The sequence below is a fragment of the Ranitomeya imitator genome, chromosome 4, assembly GCF_032444005.1.
Source record: "Ranitomeya imitator isolate aRanImi1 chromosome 4, aRanImi1.pri, whole genome shotgun sequence".
In the NCBI taxonomy this organism is placed as follows: domain Eukaryota; kingdom Metazoa; phylum Chordata; class Amphibia; order Anura; family Dendrobatidae; genus Ranitomeya; species Ranitomeya imitator.
In genome coordinates, this window is record NC_091285.1 from 329,748,504 (window position 1) to 329,772,021 (window position 23,518).

Here is a 23,518-nt window from a genome sequence, read left to right on the forward strand (position 1 = left end):
TAGTCAGCTCCTCAGGCTGTGCCGAGTTGCATAGGTAGTGACAGGCGCAATCCACAGCTGCCTTTAGTTGTGTTTAGGATAGGTTCAGGTATTGCGGTCTACAGAGATTCCACGTCTCAGAGCTCGTTCTATTGTTTTTGGGTTATTGTCAGATCACTGTATGTGCTCTGATTGCTGGCACACTGTGTCACTGGATTGCCTACATAACAGTACAAGGAGCCAACCTAATGATTCTCAATAGAGGGAAAAAAGAAGTTCTGACATCATTTTTTTTTCTCAGCTCTGTGTTCAGTCTTTTTTTTCCCCTAGACATTTGGGTGTTTCAGGACACAGGTGTGCACATGGATATTCAGGGTCTGTGCTCTTCAATGAATAATCTCGTTACAAATGTACAAAGGATTCAAGATACTATTGATCAGAAATCTATGTTAGAACCAAGAATTCCTATTCCTGATTTGTTCTTTGGTGATAGAACTAAGTTTCTTAATTTCAAAAATAATTGTAAGCTATTTCTGGCCTTGAAACCTCATTCTTCTGGTAATCCTATTCAACAGGTTTTGATTATTATTTCTTTTTTGCGCGGCGACCCTCAGGACTGGGCATTTTCTCTTGCGCCAGGAGACCCTGCATTGAGTAATGTCAATGCGTTTTTCCTGGCGCTCGGATTGCTTTACGATGAGCCTAATTCAGTGGATCAGGCTGAGAAAAATTTGCTGGCTTTGTGCCAGGGTCAGGATGATATAGAAGTATATTGTCAGAAATTTAGGAAGTGGTCTGTACTCACTCTGTGGAATGAATCTGCGCTGGCAGCTTTGTTCAGAAAGGGTCTCTCTGAGGCTCTTAAGGATGTCATGGTGGGTTTTCCTATGCCTGCTGGTTTGAATGAGTCTATGTCTTTGGCCATTCAGATCGGTCGACGCTTGCGCGAGCGTAAATCTGTGCACCATTTGGCGGTATTGTCTAAGATTAAACCTGAGCCTATGCAGTGCGATAGGACTATGACCAGAGTTGAACGGCAAGAACACAGACGTCTGAATGGTCTGTGTTTCTACTGTGGTGATTCCACTCATGCTATTTCTGATTGTCCTAAGCGCACTAAGCGGTTCGATAGGTCTGCCGTCATTGGTACTGTACAATCCAAATTCCTTCTGTCCATTACCTTGATATGCTCTTTGTCATCGTATTCTGTCATGGCGTTTGTGGATTCAGGCGCTGCCCTGAATCTGATGGATTTGGATTATGCTAAACGTTGTGGGTTTTTCTTGGAGCCTTTGCGGTGTCCTATTCCGTTGAGAGGAATTGATGCTACACCTTTGGCCAAGAATAAACCTCAGTACTGGACCCAGCTGACCATGTGCATGGCTCCTGCACATAAGGAAGTTATTCGCTTTCTGGTGCTACATAATCTGCATGATGTGGTCGTGTTGGGGTTGCCATGGCTGCAAACCCATAATCCAGTATTGGATTGGAACTCTATGTCGGTATCCAGCTGGGGTTGTCAGGGGGTACATGGTGATGTTCCATTTTTGTCTATTTCGTCATCCACTCCTTCTGAGGTCCCAGAGTTCTTGTCTGATTATCAGGATGTATTTGAAGAGCCCAAGTCCGATGCCCTACCTCCGCATAGGGATTGTGATTGTGCTATCAATTTGATTCCTGGTAGTAAATTCCCTAAAGGTCGATTATTTAATTTATCTGTGCCTGAACACTCCGCTATGCGCAGTTATGTGAAGGAATCCCTGGAGAAGGGACATATTCGCCCATCGTCATCACCACTGGGAGCAGGGTTCTTTGTTGTAGCCAAGAAGGATGGTTCGCTGAGACCATGTATTGATTACCGCCTTCTTAATAAGATCACTGTTAAATTTCAGTATCCCTTGCCATTGTTATCTGACTTGTTTGCTCGGATTAAGGGGGCTAGTTGGTTCACTAAGATAGATCTTCGTGGTGCGTATAATCTGGTGAGAATCAGGCAAGGAGATGAATGGAAAACTGCATTTAATACGCCCGAGGGTCATTTTGAGTATCTCGTGATGCCGTTCGGACTTGCCAATGCTCCATCTGTGTTTCAGTCTTTTATGCATGACATCTTCCGTGAGTATCTGGATAAATTCCTGATTGTTTACTTGGATGACATTTTGATCTTCTCAGATGATTGGGACTCTCATGTGAAGCAGGTCAGAATGGTTTTCCAGGTCCTGCGTGCTAATTCTTTGTTTGTGAAGGGATCAAAGTGTCTCTTCGGTGTGCAGAAAGTTTCATTTTTGGGGTTCATCTTTTCCCCTTCTACTATCGAGATGGATCCGGTTAAGGTCCAAGCCATCCAGGATTGGACTCAGCCGACATCTCTGAAAAGTCTGCAAAAATTCCTGGGCTTTGCTAATTTTTATCGTCGCTTCATCTGTAATTTTTCTAGCATTGCCAAACCATTGACCGATTTGACCAAGAAGGGTGCTGATTTGGTTAATTGGTCTTCTGCTGCTGTGGAAGCTTTTCAGGAGTTGAAGCATCGTTTTTGTTCTGCCCCTGTGTTGTGTCAACCAGATGTTTCTCTTCCGTTCCAGGTCGAGGTTGATGCTTCTGAGATTGGAGCAGGGGCGGTTTTGTCACAGAGAGGTTCTGGTTGCTCAGTGTTGAAACCATGTGCTTTCTTTTCCAGGAAGTTTTCGGCTGCTGAGCGTAATTATGATGTGGGCAACCGAGAGTTGCTGGCCATGAAGTGGGCATTCGAGGAATGGCGTCATTGGCTTGAAGGAGCTAAGCATCGCATGGTGGTATTTGTTATGTTTGCTAATGACAGGTGTTATGAAGGCAATCCAGAAACACAGTGTGTTTAGCGATCAGAGCGCACACAGTGATCTGACAAATACCCAAAAATACAAGAACGAGCTCTGAGACGTGGAAACTCTGTAGACTGCACACCTGATCCTATCCTAAACACAACTAAAAGCGGCTGTGGATTGCGCCTAACAACTACCTAGGCAACTCGGCACAGCCTAAGAAACTAGCTAGCCTGAAGATAGAAAAATAGGCCTGACTTGCCCCAGAGAAATTCCCCAAAGGAAAAGGCAGCCCCCCACATATAATGACTGTGAGTAAGATGAAAAGACAAAACGTAGGGATGAAATAGATTCAGCAAAGTGGGGCCCGATATTCTAGGACAGAGCGAGGACAGTAAAGCGAACTTTGCAGTCTACAAAAAACCCTAAAGCAAAACCACGCAAAGGGGGCAAAAAAAACCCACCGTGCCGAACTAACGGCACGGCGGTACACCCTTTGCGTCTCAGAGCTTCCAGCAAAACAAAAGACAAGCTGGACAGAAAAAAAGCAACAAAAAAGCAAAAAGCACTTAGCTATACAGAGCAGCAGGTCACAGGAACAATCAGGAGAAGCTCAGATCCAACACTGAAACATTGACAAGGAGCAAGGATAGCAGCATCAGGCGGAGTTAAGTAATGAAGCAGTTAACGAGCTCACCAGAACACCTGAGGGAGGAAGCTCAGAAGCTGCAGTACCACTTGTGACCACAGGAGTGAATTCAGCCACAGAATTCACAACAGGTATTGACTGATCATAAGAACCTTACTTATCTCGAGTCTGCCAAGCGCTTGAATCCTAGACAGGCCCGTTGGTCGTTATTTTTTGCCCGCTTCGATTTTGTGATTTCGTACCTTCCGGGCTCTAAAAATGTGAAGGCGGATGCTCTGTCTAGGAGTTTTGTGCCCGACTCTCCGGGTTCATCTGAGCCGGCGAGTATCCTCAAGGAAGGAGTCATTGTGTCTGCCATCTCCCCTGATTTGCGGCGAGTGTTGCAAAAATTTCAGGCGAATAAACCTGATCGTTGTCCGGCGGAGAAACTGTTCGTCCCTGATAGGTGGACTACTAAAGTTATCTCTGAACTTCATTGTTCGGTGTTGGCTGGTCATCCTGGAATCTTTGGTACCAGAGAGCTAGTGGCTAGATCCTTCTGGTGGCCATCTCATTCACGGGATGTACGTACTTTTGTGCAGTCCTGTGGGATTTGTGCTAGGGCTAAGCCCTGCTGTTCACGTGCCAGTGGGTTGCTTTTGCCCTTGCCGGTCCCAAAGAGGCCTTGGACACATATTTCAATGGATTTCATTTCTGACCTTCCCGTTTCTCAAAAGATGTCAGTCATTTGGGTGGTCTGTGATCGCTTTTCTAAAATGGTCCATCTGGTGCCCTTGGTTAAATTGCCTTCCTCCTCTGATTTGGTGCCTTTGTTCTTCCAGCATGTGGTTCGTTTGCATGGCATTCCTGAGAATATTGTTTCTGACAGAGGTTCCCAGTTTGTTTCGAGGTTTTGGCGAGCCTTTTGTGGCAGGATGGGCATTGACCTGTCTTTTTCCTCGGCTTTCCATCCTCAGACTAATGGCCAGACCGAACGAACCAATCAGACCTTGGAGACATATCTGAGATGTTTTGTTTCTGCAGACCAGGATGATTGGGTGTCCTTTTTGCTGTTGGCTGAGTTCGCCCTTAATAATCGGGCCAGCTCGGCTACCTTGGTCTCTCCATTTTTCTGCAATTCTGGGTTCCATCCTCGTTTCTCTTCAGGACAGGTTGAGTCTTCGGACTGTCCTGGTGTGGATTCTGTGGTGGACAGGTTGCAGCAGATCTGGACTCAGGTAGTGGACAATTTGGCCTTGTCCCAGGAGAAGGCTCAACTTTTCGCTAATCGCAGACGCCGTGTGGGTCCCCGACTTCGTGTTGGGGATCTGGTTTGGTTATCTTCTCGTCATATTCCTATGAAGGTTTCCTCTCCTAAATTTAAACCTCGTTTTATTGGTCCGTATAGGATTTCTGAGATTCTCAATCCTGTGTCTTTTCGTCTGACCCTCCCAGACTCCTTTTCCATACATAATGTATTCCATAGGTCGTTGTTGCGGAGATACGTGGCACCTATGGTTCCATCTGTTGAACCTCCTGCCCCAGTTTTGGTGGAGGGGGAATTGGAGTATATTGTGGAGAAAATTTTGGATTCTCGTGTTTCTAGACGGAAACTCCAGTATCTGGTTAAATGGAAGGGTTATGCTCAGGAAGATAATTCCTGGGTTTTTGCCTCTGATGTCCATGCTCCAGATCTTGTTCGTGCCTTTCATGTGGCTCATCCTGGTCGGCCTGGGGGCTCTGGTGAGGGTTCGGTGACCCCTCCTCAAGGGGGGGGGGTACTGTTGTGAATTCTGTGGCTGAATTCACTCCTGTGGTCACAAGTGGTACTGCAGCCTCTGAGCTTCCTCCCTCAGGTGTTCTGGTGAGCTCGTTGGCTGCTTTGTTATTTAACTCCACCTGATTCTGTCTTCCTTGCTCCTTGTCTATGTTCCAGTGTTGGACCTGAGCTTCTGGATCTTTCCTGTGGCCTGCTGCTCTGCTTAGATAAGTGTTTCTTTGCTTTTGTTGCTACTTTTTCTGTCCAGCTTGTCTATTCGTTTTTGCTGGAAGCTCTGAGACGCAAAGGGTGCACCGCCATGCCGTTAGTTCGGCACGGTGGGTCTTTTTGCCCCCTTTGCGTGGTTTTTTGCTTTAGGGTTTTTTGTAGACTGCAAAGTTCTCTTTGCTATCCTCGCTCTATCTAGAATATCGGGCCTCACTTTGCTGAATCTATTTCATCCCTACGTTTGTCTTTTCATCTTGCTAACAGTCATTATATGTGGGGGGCTGCCTTTTCCTTTGGGGTATTTCTCTGAGGCAAGTCAGGCTTGTTTTTCTATCTTCAGGCTAGTCAGCTCCTCAGGCTGTGCCGAGTTGCATAGGTAGTGACAGGCGCAATCCACAGCTGCCTTTAGTTGTGTTTAGGATAGGTTCAGGTATTGCGGTCTACAGAGATTCCACGTCTCAGAGCTCGTTCTATTGTTTTTGGATTATTGTCAGATCACTGTATGTGCTCTGATTGCTGGCACACTGTGTCACTGGATTGCCTACAAAACAGGCCGCGCTTAGTAACCCGATGTTTACCCTGGATACCATGCTAAAAGTAAAAAAAAACAAAACAGTACATACTTACCTAACGCTGTCTGTCCTCCAGCGCTGTGCTCTGCTCTCCTCCTGTACTGGCTGTGAGCCGGAAAGCAGAGCGGTGACGTCACCGCTCTGCTTTCCGGCTCACAGACAGTACAGGAGAACAGAGAAGCAGAGCGCAGCGCTGGAGGACAGACAGCGGTAGGTAAGTATCTAGTGTTTGTTTTTTTTTACTTTTAGCATGGTAACCAGGGTAAACATCGGGTTACTAAGCGCGGCCCTGCGCTTAGTTACCCGATGTTTACCCTGGTTACCGGCATCGTTGGTCGCTGGAGAGCGGTCTATGTGACAGCTCTCCAGCGACCAAACAGCGACGCTGCAGCGATCCGAATCGTTGTCGGTATCGCTGCAGCGTCGCTTAATGTGAAGGGGCTTTAACTCCTAGGGATCCCTTTGTTTACCCGGGATCCCTATTGTTTTCTACTGTTTTTCTACTGTTGCACAACGTTCATCATTGTTTTAAAGACTGCCAGATCATGGACGGTGAATGATTCAGAACTGCTTTGTATATAGTTTGCACCTTTTTAAAGGTGCTCCCTACTGGTTTTACAAGCCAAAGAAGACTTTGCGAAGACATGATGAAGGACTTGCTTGCTGTGAATTTGCTTGCTGAGAGAGAATCTGCACCAGAGACTTGGGTCCCTCTTAAAGGGAGTGTTTGATGATTGCTTTAATAAAGGTTGAAACGTTAATAATGTTGAAGAATTTAGACAGTTTAATAATGTTGACAAAGATTGAGGACAGGAAAGCTTGGAAGTGAACCCGTGGGGGTTAGAGAGAGAGTCCTCCTGAGAGATGTAGAAAGATGGTCGGCACAATGACAGTAGGCCCAGCCAAGGAGCTAGGCGGTCCTGCATTGGGGAAGTTGGAACGGAAAGAAAAGTTATGTAGCATTCTATGGTAGGCCTTTAGTGGGTTCAGCGTATACGCCCTTAAAGGAAGAGTTAATTTATTGTTCAGAATTTGCACTTAGTCGAATACCCAGCTGGGTACTGAGAGTTATTTATAGTCCAAATGTTATTTAAAAAAATATTTAATCCTGTTTTTGTTTGTAACGTTCAAGCGTCCTCACCTCCCATAAAGGGAAGCACCTTTTCTATTTACTTGTTCTTAGCATTCAAAAATGTTGTATGTCCTTTTGCTGTATTATATTGTTGTTCTTCTTCCCAGTCCAGGAGTACTGGATTTAAAGGGACACTGTCACCTGAATTTGGAGGGAACAATCTTCAGCCATGGAGGCGGGGTTTTTGGGTGTTTGATTCACCCTTTCCTTACCCGCTGGCTGCATGCTCGCTGCAATATTGGATTGAAGTTCATTCTCTGTCCTCCGTAGTACATGCCTGCAGAAGGCAATCTTGCCTTGCCCAGGCGTGTTCTATGAAGGACAGAGAATGAACTTCAATCCAATATTGCAGCCAGCATGCAGCCAGCGGGTAAGGAAAGGGTGAATCAAAAACCCAAAAACCCCGCCTCCATGGCTGAAGATTGTTCCCTCCAAATTCAGGTGACAGTGTCCCTTTAACCAGGGAGGAGTGCAGCGCCCCAGAGACCTGGTCGTTGCAGTATGGCACTCTGCCGCTAAGGAGAGTGGCGGTATGTCTGATGGCACTAAGGAGTTCTCCTGACCAGGTATCACCAGAACACATTACACTTCACACTCCGGCCACTAGGGGGAGAAAAAGGCTTTATTTATTGGGCCACTCCTCACACTGGTAAAGCTAGGGGCTGGGGAGGAAGTTAGTTAGAAGCTGACTGGGTTGGAACCAGGCAACATCCCGTGGCAGGGGGTGTTGCAGGGAGAAGGCACAGGGGGGTCCCTGTCAGGCGTGGGAACCTGGCAGGTGCCTAGCGAAAAGAACAGAACGTAACGGAACCGCGCCTGCACACCCTGCGGCGGTATCCAAGAGAGAGACACGAAGGGAAGGATATTGTGGAACAGTGCAAACGAGATCAAGCACAAAGGAGAGCCAGTAAGAGTCGTGCCGAGAGAGAGAGGCAACATCTTACTGAGGCGCGTAGTCGGTGGCCGGATCACCGTAGGAGTAACTGACTTCAGGCCTTACTTCAAATTCCGCTGGACAGTTAATTATAGGTTGGCTGTCTACCTACTACACCTACGAAGACATAGGGGGCAACGCGTGGAGAGGGGCGTCTCTAGGGTCCCGGAAGAGCTCCGAGCCTTCCCGTCAAACGGGTGGTGTCCTAGCCATAACATATCTGGGGGACGTTAGAAACTAGTAACATCTGGAACCAAAGAACGAGAGAGAGAGAGAAAGCTGTAGAGAACGAATGAACGAGAACAGCAGTTGCGAGGACTATTCCGAATGCTCAGCAGGGTAGGACTACAACACACAGGCGCTATTGGTAGGCAACGATTTCCATCTGCGAAGGAAACTCTGGATGTGCCCATCAGACCGGCCGGTCTCTGATAGCCCGGTTGAACGTGCTCTGGACTGAGGATCTTGAAGCCTTCAGTAAAGAGGTAAAGAGACTGCAACCCTGTGTCCTCGTTATTGCCTGCACCTCACACCATCACCTTTCACCTTACTGGGAAGCCCTGGGGACATACTTCACCTGTGGGAAGTTATACCATCCAGCTGCCATTCCATCACCCCAGCGGACTCCACAGCAGCGTCGGTCCCTCTGACCGAACACCACAGGTGGTGTCACGAACCTCTGACAGACTGTACTATCACCTTTATTGGACGCCCCTTAGCAGGGTCACGACCGGGTCCAGCCACCGTGACAACCCCAGAACCGAGACAGAAAGGACCGGTACTGAGTAACCTGTGGCCCTGTGTCTGGGGGCGATCCAACTTGGCGTCACGAACAGGATCCTACTGAAGCCTAAAGAATTGGGTCATGTGTGCCTTGGAACTGTGATTGAGACGTGTCCTAAAGAATTGGGTCATGTGTGCCTTGGAACTGTGATTGAGACGTGTTGGAATTGTGATTTATGCAAGGACTGTGCATTGCTACTGACGCAAGATTCCCGCCAAAACTGCCGCCATTATAGCGCCACGAGGAGCGCAAGAGAAGGAAGGCATGGAAGTGGGTGTGGAAGAGCTGAAGAGCGCGAAGGGTAATGGCCGCCCAGTCTAAATATTTCTGCACCTTGAGGACATGTCCGTCAGCAGCCGAAATCCGCCTCCTGATCCTCAATGGGGGGCGGAGGAACAAGAAACGAAACCGCCACGAAGAAGAGAGCGGGAAAGAGACCAGGAAGCGACCCACTTGGAGGACGCCATGGCCAGTTGCTCAGACCCAGACTGCGGGGTTGAAGCGGAGGGCTCCCCCAGCTACCCGGATGAGCCCAGCAGCCAAACCTCCACCACTGGGACCGGTCTCCTGCAGAGTGAGATGGAGGATCTCATGGAACAGCTTCTCCAGTGGCGGCCGGAGACCAAGGCCCCGTGCCAGGAGGCGCCAGCGGAGGAACTCCCGACCCCGGATCCTTTGCCATCACCGCAGCCGACTGCAATGGAGGGAGTTGCATCGACTGGTGAGTCTGCTGACCCCATCCCGCAGGCGAAGGACCTGTTAATAGGCCCCATCGCAGCGCCCCCTCTCCCTGGGACCCATAGAATTCAGCGCCTCCCACAATGGGACCAACCCACGGGCATGGAGCACTTCCTTAAGGCCCCGATCTCGCCGCTTACCACGCCAGGCGAGGTCTACGCAGAGCGCACGGTGTGCCGCTGGGTGAACCCGGGGTCGAACATCATGGGGTTCCCGGGGGTGCAGACTCAGGAGGGACAGCTGGTCGAGGCCCTTAGCTGGGAGCAGTACCAGGCCCAGCTGGATCAGCGGTGGAAGGAGTCGGAGAGACAGCACCAGGCCCAGCGGGAGGCCCACTACCGGCGAGACCTTGAGGTGAAGGTCCGGGCCCGCAAAGACCGTACCACCCACCAGGCCCCGCGCAGGCTTGGCACCGTTGTTGAGTTCCGGCTCCGTGGAGGATGGGGCTTCATCAAGGAGCCGGACCTATATTCCGAGGTTTTCGTAAACCGGAGGGATGTAGAGTCCCATCTCAAAGAGGGCCACCCGGATCGGGATCTATACAAGGGGGACGAGGTCACCTACACCCGGAACTTCAGGGAGAGGGGTTGGTTCGCCCTGAATGTGCGCAAGCTGCCAGCCCCCATGACATCATCCATCAAGGCGGCGGAGAAGTCGTCCCCCACAGCGAGGGTGCCCCCTTGTGACCGGACCACGACTGTCACCAAAACCACGGTGGTGACCCCCACATGTACTGTTGTGAAAACCACTACTTGCACTATGGACACTGTCACGGTGGTGACCGAAAGCTCCGCCTCTGGGGTGGTCAGTTCCTCGGTTGTTGCGGGGTTCAGAACCGTCGCCACTCAGACCCCGGATTGTAGCTCAGAATCTCCTGTGACCACACCGAGTGTCCACCAGTACCTGGGTGGGTGGCCCCGCCCACTGCTGCCGGTGGAGATGTCACAGTCACTAACGCCGAGGAAATAAACCTCGGAGACCCGATTTGTATATAGTTCACTGCTTCCTGCTGCTACTTTCAACCCGTCCAGGGTTAACTCCTAGGGATCCCTTTGTTTACCCGGGATCCCTATTGTTTTCTACTGTTTTTCTACTGTTGCACAACGTTCATCATTGTTTTAAAGACTGCCAGATCATGGACGGTGAATGATTCAGAACTGCTTTGTATATAGTTTGCACCTTTTTAAAGGTGCTCCCTACTGGTTTTACAAGCCAAAGAAGACTTTGCGAAGACATGATGAAGGACTTGCTTGCTGTGAATTTGCTTGCTGATAGAGAATCTGCACCAGAGACTTGGGTCCCTCTTAAAGGGAGTGTTTGATGATTGCTTTAATAAAGGTTGAAACGTTAATAATGTTGAAGAATTTAGACAGTTTAATAATGTTGACAAAGATTGAGGACAGGAAAGCTTGGAAGTGAACCCGTGGGGGTTAGAGAGAGAGTCCTCCTGAGAGATGTAGAAAGATGGTCGGCACAATGACAGTAGGCCCAGCCAAGGAGCTAGGCGGTCCTGCATTGGGGAAGTTGGAACGGAAAGAAAAGTTGAGTTATGTAGCATTCTATGGTAGGCCTTTAGTGGGTTCAGCGTATACGCCCTTAAAGGAAGAGTTAATTTATTGTTCAGAATTTGCACTTAGTCGAATACCAAGCTGGGTACTGAGAGTTATTTATAGTCCAAATGTAATTTAAAAAATATTTAATCCTGTTTTTATTTGTAACGTTCAAGCGTCCTCACCTCCCATAAAGGGAAGCACCTTTTCTATTTACTTGTTCTTAGCATTCAAAAATGTTGTATGTCCTTTTGCTGTATTATATTGTTGTTCTTCTTCCCAGTCCAGGGATTTAAAGGGACACTGTCACCTGAGTTTGGAGGGAACAATCTTCAGCCATGGAGGCGGGGTTTTTGGGTGTTTGATTCACCCTTTCCTTACACGCTGGCTGCATGCTCGCTGCAATATTGGATTGAAGTTCATTCTCTGTCCTCCGTAGTACATGCCTGCAGAAGGCAATCTTGCCTTGCCCAGGCGTGTACTATGAAGGACAGAGAATGATCTTCAATCCAATATTGCAGCCAGCATGCAGCCAGCGGGTAAGGAAAGGGTGAATCAAAAACCCAAAAACCCCGCCTCCATGGCTGAAGATTGTTCCCTCCAAATTCAGGTGACAGTGTCCCTTTAACCAGGGGGGAGTGCAGCGCCCCAGAGACCTGGTCGTTGCAGTATGGCACTCTGCCGCTAAGGAGAGTGGCGGTATGTCTGATGGCACTAAGGAGTTCTCCTGACCAGGTATCACCAGAACACATTACACTTCACACTCCGGCCACTAGGGGGAGAAAAAGGCTTTATTTATTGGGCCACTCCTCACACTGGTAAAGCTAGGGGCTGGGGAGGAAGTTAGTTAGAAGCTGACTGGGTTGGAAACAGGCAACATCCCGTGGCAGGGGGTGTTGCAGGGAGAAGGCACAGGGGGGTCCCTGTCAGGCGTGGGAACCTGGCAGGTGCCTAGCGAACAGAACAGAACGTAACGGAACCGCGCCTCCACACCCTGCGGCGGTATCCAAGAGTGAGACAGGAAGGGAAGGATATTGTGGAACAGTGCAAACGAGATCAAGCACAAAGGAGAGCCAGTAAGAGTCGTGCCGAGAGAGAGAGGCAACATCTTACTGAGGCACGTAGTTGGTGGCCGGATCACCGTAGGAGTAACTGACTTCAGGCCTTACTTCAAATTCCGCTGGACAGTTAATTATAGGTTGGCTGTCTACCTACTACACCTACGAAGACATAGGGGGCAACGCGTGGAGAGGGGCGTCTCTAGGGTCCCGGAAGAGCTCCGAGCCTTCCCGTCAAACGGGTGGTGTCCTAGCCATAACATATCTGGGGGACGTTAGAAACTAGTAACATCTGGAACCAAAGAACGAGAGAGAGAGAGAAAGCTGTAGAGAACGAATGAACGAGAACAGCAGTTGTGAGGACTATTCCGAATGCTCAGCAGGGTAGGACTACAACACACAGGCGCTATTGGTAGGCAACGATTTCCATCTGCGAAGGAAACTCTGGATGTGCCCATCAGACCGGCCGGTCTCTGATAGCCCGGTTGAACGTGCTCTGGACTGAGGATCTTGAAGCCTTCAGTAAAGAGGTAAAGAGACTGCAACCTTGTGTCCTCGTTATTGCCTGCACCTCACACCATCACCTTCCACCTTACTGGGAAGCCCTGGGAACATACTTCACCTGTGGGAAGTTATACCATCCAGCTGCCATTCCATCACCCCAGCGGACTCCACAGCAGCGTCGGTCCCTCTGACCGAACACCACAGGTGGCGTCACGAACCTCTGACAGACTGTACTATCACCTTTATTGGACGCCCCTTAGCAGGGTCATGACCGGGTCCAGCCACCGTGACAACCCCAGAACCGAGACAGAAAGGACCGGTACCGAGTAACCTGTGGCCCTGTGTCTGGGGGCGATCCATATACATATATAGTAACACCACAGGACAGTGCATATACATACAGTACAAACCAAAAGTTTGGACACACCTTCTTATTTAAAGATTTTTTTGTATTATCATAACTATGAAAATTGTACATTCACACTGAAGGCATCAAAACTATGAATTAACACATGTGGAATTATATACTTAATTTCAATTGTTTCACACTTTTTTATTATGTCTTATATTCTAGGTTCTTCAAAGTAGCCATCTTTTGCTGTGATGACTGCTTTGCACACTCTTGGCATTTTCTTGATGAGCTTCAAGAGGTAGTCACCGGGAATGGTTTTCACTTCACAGGTGTGCCCTGACAGGTTTAATGAGTGGCATTTATTGCCTTATAAATGGGGTAGGGACCATCAGTTGTGTTGTGCAGAAGTCTGGTGGACACACAGCTGATAGTCCTACTGAATAGACTGTTAGAATTTGTATTATGGCAAGAAAAAAGCAGCTAAGTGAAGAAAAATGAGTGGCCATCATTACTTTAAGAAATGAAGGTCAGTCAGTCTGAAAAATTGGGAAAACTTTGAAAGTGTCCCCAAGTGCAGTGGCAAAAAACCATGAAGCGCTACAAAGAAACTGGCTCACATGAGGACCGCCCCAGGAAAGGAAGACCAAGAGTCACCTCTGCTTCTGAGGATAAGTTTATCCGAGTCACCAGCCTCAGAAATCGCAGGTTAACAGCAGCACAGATTAGAGACCAGGTCAATGCCACACAGAGTTCTAGCAGCAGACACATCTCTACAACAACTGTTAAGAGAAGACTTTGTGCAGCAGGCCTTCATGGTAAAATAGCTGCTAGGAAACCACTGCTAAGGACAGGCAACAAGCAGAGGAGACTTGTTTGGGCTAAAGAACACAAGGAATGGACATTAGACCAGTGGAAATCTGTGCTTTGGTCTGATAAATCAAAAGTTGAGTTCTTTGGTTCCAACCACCGTGTCTTTGTGCGATGCCGAAAAGGTGAACGGATGGATTCTACATGCCTGGTTCCCACCGTGAAGCATGGAGGAGGAGGTGTGATGGTGTGGGAATGCTTTGCTGGTGACACTGTTGGGTATTTATTCAAAATTGAAGGCATACTGAACCAGCATGGCTACCACAGCATCTTACAGTGGCAAGCTATTCCTTCCGGTTTGCGTTTAGTTGGACCATCATTTATTTTTCAACAGGACAATGACCCCAAACACACCTCCAGGCTGTGTAAGGGCTATTTGACCAAGAAAGAGAGTGATGGGGTGCTACTCCAGATGACCTGGCCTCCACAGTCACCAGACCTAAACCCAATCGAGATGGTTTGGGGTGCGCTGGACCGCAGAGTGAAGGTAAAAGGCCAACAAGTGCTAAACATCTCAGGGAACTCCTTCAGGATTGTTGGAAGACCATTCCTGGTGACTACCTTTTGAAGCTCATCAAGAGAATGCCAAGAGTGTGCAAAGCAGTCATCAAAGCTAAAGGTGGCTACTTTGGAGAACCTAGAATAGAAGACATAATTTCAGTTGTTTCACACTTTTTTGTTAAGTATATAATTCCACATGTGTTAATTCATAGTTTTGATGCCTTTAGTGTGAATGTACAATTTTCATAGTCTTGAAAATACAGAAAAATCTTTAAATGAGAAGGTGTGTCCAAACTTATGGTCTGTACTGTATGTAGTATACACATAGTAGAGGTTGGGCAGCAGCCCGCTCCCTGTGACGAGACATTGGCACCATCCCTGAGGTGAGAGCACTGCCAGTATACGGGCGTTGTGAGGTGACAGCTGCCATTCACTGTCCGGTACATGGTGGCACAGAGCGCGGCTGCTCGCCATGCCAGGATACGCTGCAGTGTACAGCACCTTTGTTATCATCACTCATGAGGCAGCAGTGACTGGATGAGGCGCAGACATCGCTCTCCTCCCGCCCGCCGCCATTCCTCAGCACGGCCAGGCTGTAACCCGATCCTGAGCGGAGGGAGGAGGACCGGCTCTCGCTCCCTCTCTCTTTTCTCCTCTGGATTTTTTTTTCTGTTTCCTGTCTGGTATTGTGCTGGGGAGCGGATGTGTGCATCGCCCACAGGTGTGTCTGTGCCTGGCGCTCCACGTTCAGGGTAAGGAATCGCCTCCCAGACATGGGCGCCGCCGGCTGACTGCTCCTGTACCGCACGGACCCGGGTGAGTGGCGCCGGGCGGGCTCAGGTGGCATGGCTGGCATCACCTGTTGGAGTGGTGGGCGCTCGGTGTGGACGGAGGGGCTCCCGCTTCTGCCTGGACTTTGACATGAACTTCGCGCAGTGTATGGAGCAGCCTGAGGCTACACGGGGATGTGGCCGCCAACTTGTGCTGGAACTTCCCCTGTGGCTTCTTACCTGCAGCCTGTATGTATGTGTACTGCTCCACTGCCATGGGACGTGTCATATAGGGACTATATATATATATATATATACTGCTCCACTGCCATGGGACGTGTCATATAGGGACTATATATATATGTACTGCTCCACCGCCATGGGACGTGTCATATAGGGACTATATATATGTGTACTGCTCCACTGCCATGGGACGTGTCATATAGGGACTATATATATATATGTGTACTGCTCCACCGCCATGGGACGTGTCATATAGGGACTATATATATGTGTACTGCTCCACTGCCATGGGACGTGTCATATAGGGACTATATATATATATATATACTGCTCCACTGCCATGGGACGTGTCATATAGGGACTATATATATATGTACTGCTCCACCGCCATGGGACGTGTCATATAGGGACTATATATATGTACTGCTCCACTGCCATGGGACGTGTCATATAGGGACTATATATATGTGTACTGCTCCACCGCCATGGGACGTGTCATATAGGGACTATATATATGTGTACTGCTCCACTGCCATGGGACGTGTCATATAGGGACTATATATATATATATATATACTGCTCCACTGCCATGGGACGTGTCATATAGGGACTATATATATATGTACTGCTCCACCGCCATGGGACGTGTCATATAGGGACTATATATATGTACTGCTCCACTGCCATGGGACGTGTCATATAGGGACTATATATATGTGTACTGCTCCACTGCCATGGGACGTGTCATATAGGGACTATATATATATATATGTGTACTGCTCCACCGCCATGGGACGTGTCATATAGGGACTATATATATATGTGTACTGCTCCACCGCCATGGGACGTGTCATATAGGGACTATATATATATATATATATATACTGCTCCACTGCCATGGGACGTGTCATATAGGGACTATATATATATGTACTGCTCCACCGCCATGGGACGTGTCATATAGGGACTATATATATATGTGTACTGCTCCACCGCCATGGGACGTGTTATATAGGGACTATATATATGTGTACTGCTCCACCGCCATGGGACGTGTCATATAGGGACTATATATATATGTACTGCTCCACCGCCATGGGACGTGTCATATAGGGACTATATATATATATATGTACTGCTCCACCGCCATGGGACGTGTCATATAGGGACTATATATATATGTACTGCTCCACCGCCATGGGACGTGTCATATAGGGACTATATATATATATATATATATACTGCTCCACTGCCATGGGACGTGTCATATAGGGACTATATATATATGTACTGCTCCACCGCCATGGGACGTGTCATATAGGGACTATATATATACAGTTAGGGCCAGAAATATTTGGACAGTGACACAAGTTTTGTTATTTTAGCTGTTTACAAAAACATGTTCAGAAATACAATTATATATATAATATGGGCTGAAAGTGCACACTCCCAACTGCAATATGATAGTTTCCACATCCAAATCGGAGAAAGGGTTTAGGAATCATAGCTCTGTAATGCATAGCGTCCTCTTTTTCAAGGGACCAAAAGTAATTGGACAATGGACTCTAAGGGCTGCAATTAACTCTGAAGGCGTCTCCCTCGTTAACCTGTAATCAATGAAGTAGTTAAAAGGTCAGGGGTGGATTCCAGGTGTGTGGTTTTGCATTTGGAAGCTGTTGCTGTGAGCAGACAGCATGCGGTCAAAGGAACTCTCAATTGAGGTGAAGCAGAACATCCTGAGGCTGAAAAAAAAGAAAAAATCCATCAGAGAGATAGCAGACATGCTTGGAGTAGCAAAATCAACAGTTGGGTACATTCTGAGAAAAAAGGAATTGACTGGTGAGCTTGGGAACTCAAAAAGGCCTGGGCGTCCACGGATGACAACAGTGGTGGATGATCGCCGCATACTTAATTTGGTGAAGAAGAACCCGTTCACAACATCAACTGAAGTCCAGAACACTCTCAGTGAAGTAGGTGTATCTGTCTCTAAGTCAACAGTAAAGAGAAGACTCCATGACAGTAAATACAAAGGGTTCACATCTAGATGCAAACCATTCATCAATACCAAAAATAGACAGGCCAGAGTTAAATTTGCAGAAAAACACCTCAAGAAGCCAGCTCAGTTCTGGAAAAGTATTCTATGGACAGATGAGACAAAGATCAACCTGTACCAGAATGATGGGAAGAAAAAAGTTTGGAAAAGAAAGGGAACGGCACATGATCCAAGGCACACCACATCCTCTGTAAAACATGGTGGAGGCAACGTGATGGCATGGGCATGCATGGCTTTCAATGGCACTGGGTCACTTGTGTTTATTGATGACATAAGAGCAGACAAGAGTAGCCGGATGAATTCTGAAGTGTACCGGGATATACTTTCAGCCCAGATTCAGCCAAATGCTGCAAAGTTGATTGGACGGTGCTTCATAGTACAGATGGACAATGACCCCAAGCATACAGCCAAAGCTACCCAGGAGTTCATGAGTGCCAAAAAGTGGAACATTCTGCAATGGCCAAGTCAATCTCCAGATCTAAACCCAATTGAGCATGCATTTCACTTGCTCAAATCCAGACTTAAGACGGAAAGACCCACAAACAAGCAAGACCTGAAGGCTGCGGCTGTAAAGGCCTGGCAAAGCATTAAGAAGGAGGAAACCCAGCGTTTGGTGATGTCCATGGGTTCCAGACTTAAGGCAGTGATTGCCTCCAAAGGATTTGCAACAAAATATTGAAAATAAAAATATTTTGTTTGGGTTATGTTTATTTGTCCAATTACTTTTGACCTCCTAAAATGTTGAGTGTTTGTAAAGAAATGTGTACAATTCCTACATTTTCTATCAGATATTTTTGTTCAACCCTTCAAATTAAACGTTACAATCTGCACTTGAATTCTGTTGTAGAGGTTTCATTTCAAATCCAATGTGGTGGCATGCAGAGCCCAACTCGCGAAAATTGTGTCACTGTCCAAATATTTCTGGCCCTAACTGTATATATACTGCTCCACTGCCATGGGACGTGTCATATAGGGACTATATATATGTGTACTGCTCCACTGCCATGGGACGTGTCATATAGGGACTATATATATATGTACTGCTCCACCGCCATGGGACGTGTCATATAGGGACTATATATATATATACTGCTCCACTGCCATGGGACGTGTCATATAGGGACTATATATATATGTACTGCTCCACCGCCATGGGACGTGTCATATAGGGACTATATATATATATATGTACTGCTCCACCGCCATGGGACGTGTCATATAGGGACTATATATATGTGTACTGCTCCACTGCCATGGGACGTGTCATATAGGGACTATATATATATGTACTGCTCCACCGCCATGGGACGTGTCATATAGGGACTATATATATATATATACTGCTCCACTGCCATGGGACGTGTCATATAGGGACTATATATATATGTACTGCTCCACCGCCATGGGACGTGTCATATAGGGACTATATATATATATACTGCTCCACTGCCATGGGACGTGTCATATAGGGACTATATATATGTGTACTGCTCCACTGCCATGGGACGTGTCATATAGGGACTATATATATATGTGTACTGCTCCACCGCCATGGGACGTGTCATATAGGGACTATATATATATATATACTGCTCCACTGCCATGGGACGTGTCATATAGGGACTATATATATGTGTACTGCTCCACTGCCATGGGACGTGTCATATAGGGACTATATATATATATATGTGTACTGCTCCACCGCCATGGGACGTGTCATATAGGGACTATATATATATATATATATGTGTACTGCTCCACCGCCATGGGACGTGTCATATAGGGACTATATATATATGTGTACTGCTCCACCGCCATGGGACGTGTCATATAGGGACTATATATATATGTGTACTGCTCCACCGCCATGGGACGTGTCATATAGGGACTATATATATATATATGTGTACTGCTCCACCGCCATGGGACGTGTCATATAGGGACTATATATATATATATATATATATGTGTACTGCTCCACCGCCATGGGACGTGTCATATAGGGACTATATATATATATATGTGTACTGCTCCACTGCCATGGGACGTGTCATATAGGGACTATATATATATGTACTGCTCCACCGCCATGGGACGTGTCATATAGGGACTATATATATATATGTACTGCTCCACTGCCATGGGACGTGTCATATAGGGACTATATATATACTGCTCCACTGCCATGGGACGTGTCATATAGGGACTATATATATATGTACTGCTCCACCGCCATGGGACGTGTCATATAGGGACTATATATATATATGTACTGCTCCACTGCCATGGGACGTGTCATATAGGGACTATATATATACTGCTCCACTGCCATGGGACGTGTCATATAGGGACTATATATATATGTACTGCTCCACCGCCATGGGACGTGTCATATAGGGACTATATATATACTGCTCCACCGCCATGGGACGTGTCATATAGGGACTATATATATATATATATATATATATATATATATATATATATATATATATATATATATATATATATATATATATATTATATATATATGTACTGCTCCACTGCCATGGGACGTGTCATATAGGGACTATATATATGTGTACTGCTCCACTGCCATGGGACGTGTCATATAGGGACTATATATATGTACTGCTCCACTGCCATGGGACGTGTCATATAGGGACTATATATATATATATATATATGTACTGCTCCACTGCCATGGGACGTGTCATATAGGGACACTATATATATGTACTGCTCCACTGCCATGGGACGTGTCATATAGGGACTATACATATGTGTACTGCTCCACTGCCATGGGACGTGTCATATAGGGACTATATATATATATATGTACTGCTCCACTGCCATGGGACGTGTCATATAGGGACACTATATATATGTACTGCTCCACTGCCATGGGACGTGTCATATAGGGACACTATATATATGTACTGCTCCACTGCCATGGGACGTGTCATATAGGGACTATACATATGTGTGTACTGCTCCACTGCCATGGGACGTGTCATATAGGGACTATATATATATGATTCAAAGAAGCTTTATTGGCAGGACCAAATACACATCAGTTTTGCCAAAGCAAGTGTATAGAGGCAATAGGGATAGGGGCTGTGGGGGAGGTGGATGGGGCAGATCCAGGTTGGGGGCTATAGTCCATGGCATAGGGGAGGTGGATGGGGCAGATCCAGGTTGGGGGCTATAGTCCATGGCATAGGGGAGGTGGATGGGGCAGGTTCAGGTTGGGGGCTATAGTCCATGGCATCATAGTTCTCTTTCTCGCAGTCTATGACATTCGCTCACATACCGCGCTGCTATCTCCACTGCTCTCTCTTCTTCTCCCAGCAGGATATATGTTTTCTCTTCCTCCTTCATGGTGATGAAGTCTGGAAGAGATGTGAGAGTCTCCTGAAGTGAGTGTCCCTCACTGCTGAGTATTTGGAGCAGTGTAGCAGGAAGTGGGTTTCGTCCTCTATGGCCTCCTGATCACAGTGTTGGCACAGTCTTTCCTCCCTGGGCTTGTAGCTCTGCCTGTGTCGGCCACATTCGATGGCCAGACTGTGGGCACTGAGTCTATATCGGCTCAGGATCTTGCGGTCTCTGGGGTCCGGGAGTTTCTCCAGATATGGGGCCAGTCTGTAATCTCTCTGTAGGCTCCGGTACATGGTCAGTTTCTGTGAGCTGATGATATCATTCTTCCAGTCACTGACATAGCTCTCCTGGCCTTCATCTGCCATCTTCCTAATTCCGGCTTTTGTCAGGTTGTTGTGATTGGTGTTCTGCTCCGGTTGGGTTTGGCTGGGCTGTTCCGAGGGTTCTGGTTTTTCTGTTTCACCTACATGTATCAGGGCTTTATGGTGATGGGAGCTTGGATTGCTCCTATGCAGGTGAGCCCGGAATGACAGCGCCCTCTTTAGAACTGTTAGGTGTAGAGGGAATCTGCCCAGCTCGGCCCGACAAGCACTGTTGGAGGTGCTCCGATGGACCTGGAGAAGGTGCTTGCAGAATTCCAGGTGGAATATTTCTGTTGGACTGGAGTCCCACTTTGACCAGTCTGGGTAGGTGTGAGGACCCCAGACTTCGCTGCCATACAGGAGGATTGGGGCGATGATGGAGTCGAAGATTTTTAGCCAGACCCTCACTGGTGGCTTCAGATGGTAGAGTGTCCTTCGGATGGCATAGAAGGTTTTGCAGGCCTTGTCTTTCAGGGTCTCTATGGCTTGTTTGAAGTTCCCTGACCGGTGAATCTCTAGGCCCAGGTAGGTATATTTGTCCGTTCCTGTGAGGTCGCAGTTGTTGAGGATAAATGATGGGTGTTGGTCTGATCTTCTCTTTCTCCTCTGGAACACCATGGTGTTGGTTTTCTTTAGGTTGACCGGTAGGGCCCAGGTGGAGCTGAATTTCTCTAGGATTTTCAGGTTGTCCTGGAGGCCTTTCTCGGTTGGTGACAGCAGCAGCAGGTCATCTGCATACAGCAGGAGTTTCACCTGGGCGTCGTGGAGGGTGAGACCTGGTGCTGGGGAGGATTCCAGGGCGGTAGCCAGCTCGTTGATGTAGATGTTGAAGAGCGTTGGGCTTAGGCTTCAGCCTTGTCTTACTCCGCGGCTCTGCTGGAAAAAAGCCGTTCTTTTGCCGCTCACACTCACGCTGCAGCTGTTCGCGGTGTAGGAGCTTTTGATGACATCGTAGGTCTTTCCTCCTATTCCACTCTCCAGCAGTTTCAGGAATAAGCCCGGGTGCCACACTGAATCAAAGGCCTTTTTAAAGTCCACAAAGCAGGCGTATATCTTCTCATTCTTTGTATTGTAGACGTGTTTCTGATTGAGGCTGTGCAGAGTATAGATGTGGTCAGTGGTGCGGTTGTTCGGCATGAACCCTGCTTGGCTCTTGCTGAGGACGTTGTGCTCGGTGAGGAAGGTGAGGATCCTCTTGTTCAGGATACTGTTGAACAGTTTTCCCAGGTTGCTGCTGACGCATATGCCTCTGTAGTTGGCTGGGTCATACCTGTCCCCACTCTTGTGGATGGGTGTGATGAGGCCTTGGTTCCAGGTACGAGGGAAGTAGCCGGCACTCAGTACAATATTGAAGAGTTTAACCATTGCAGCCTGTATTTCTGGTGGGCTGTACTTCAGCATTTCTGGTAGGATTCCATCCAGGCCGCCGGCTTTTCTACATCTTATGGACTGCTCCACTGCCATGGGACGTGTCATATAGGGACACTATATATACAGTGGGGCAAAAAAGTATTTAGTCAGTCAGCAATAGTGCAAGTTCCACCACTTAAAAAGATGAGAGGCGTCTGTAATTTACATCATAGGTAGACCTCAACTATGGGAGACAAACTGAGAAAAAAAAAATCCAGAAAATCACATTGTCTGTTTTTTTAACATTTTATTTGCATATTATGGTGGAAAATAAGTATTTGGTCAGAAACAAACAATCAAGATTTCTGGCTCTCACAGACCTGTAACTTCTTCTTTAAGAGTCTCCTCTTTCCTCCACTCATTACCTGTAGTAATGGCACCTGTTTAAACTTGTTATCAGTATAAAAAGACACCTGTGCACACCCTCAAACAGTCTGACTCCAAACTCCACTATGGTGAAGACCAAAGAGCTGTCAAAGGACACCAGAAACAAAATTGTAGCCCTGCACCAGGCTGGGAAGACTGAATCTGCAATAGCCAACCAGCTTGGAGTGAAGAAATCAACAGTGGGAGCAATAATTAGAAAATGGAAGACATACAAGACCACTGATAATCTCCCTCGATCTGGGGCGCCACGCAAAATCCCACCCCGTGGGGTCAGAATGATCACAAGAACGGTGAGCAAAAATCCCAGAACCACGCGGGTGGACCTAGTGAATGAACTGCAGAGAGCTGGGACCAATGTAACAAGGCCTACCATAAGTAACACACTACGCCACCATGGACTCAGATCCTGCAGTGCCAGACGTGTCCCACTGCTTAAGCCAGTACATGTCCGGGCCCATCTGAAGTTTGCTAGAGAGCATTTGGATGATCCAGAGGAGTTTTGGGAGAATGTCCTATGGTCTGATGAAA

The 23,518-nt window shown here is 47.5% G+C and overlaps 1 protein-coding gene across 3 annotated transcripts in view; it reads left to right on the forward strand.

Moving 5' to 3' along the window:
- The first annotated feature begins 15,058 nt into the window (after positions 1-15,058).
- The window catches only part of PLXNB2 (plexin B2), a 304,814-nt gene continuing 296,354 nt past the window's right edge, over positions 15,059-23,518 (forward strand). The window contains exon 1 of one of the 3 annotated variants that reach the window (XM_069764921.1): positions 15,059-15,203. Coding sequence is in view for 1 of the 3 variants with exons in the window: in XM_069764920.1 (XP_069621021.1) it covers positions 15,090-15,139 (50 nt within the window). In the remaining 2 variants the exon portion in view is untranslated. The remainder of the gene's footprint in view (positions 15,204-23,518) is intronic. The other 2 variants (XM_069764920.1, XM_069764922.1) reach the window with 2 other exon arrangements.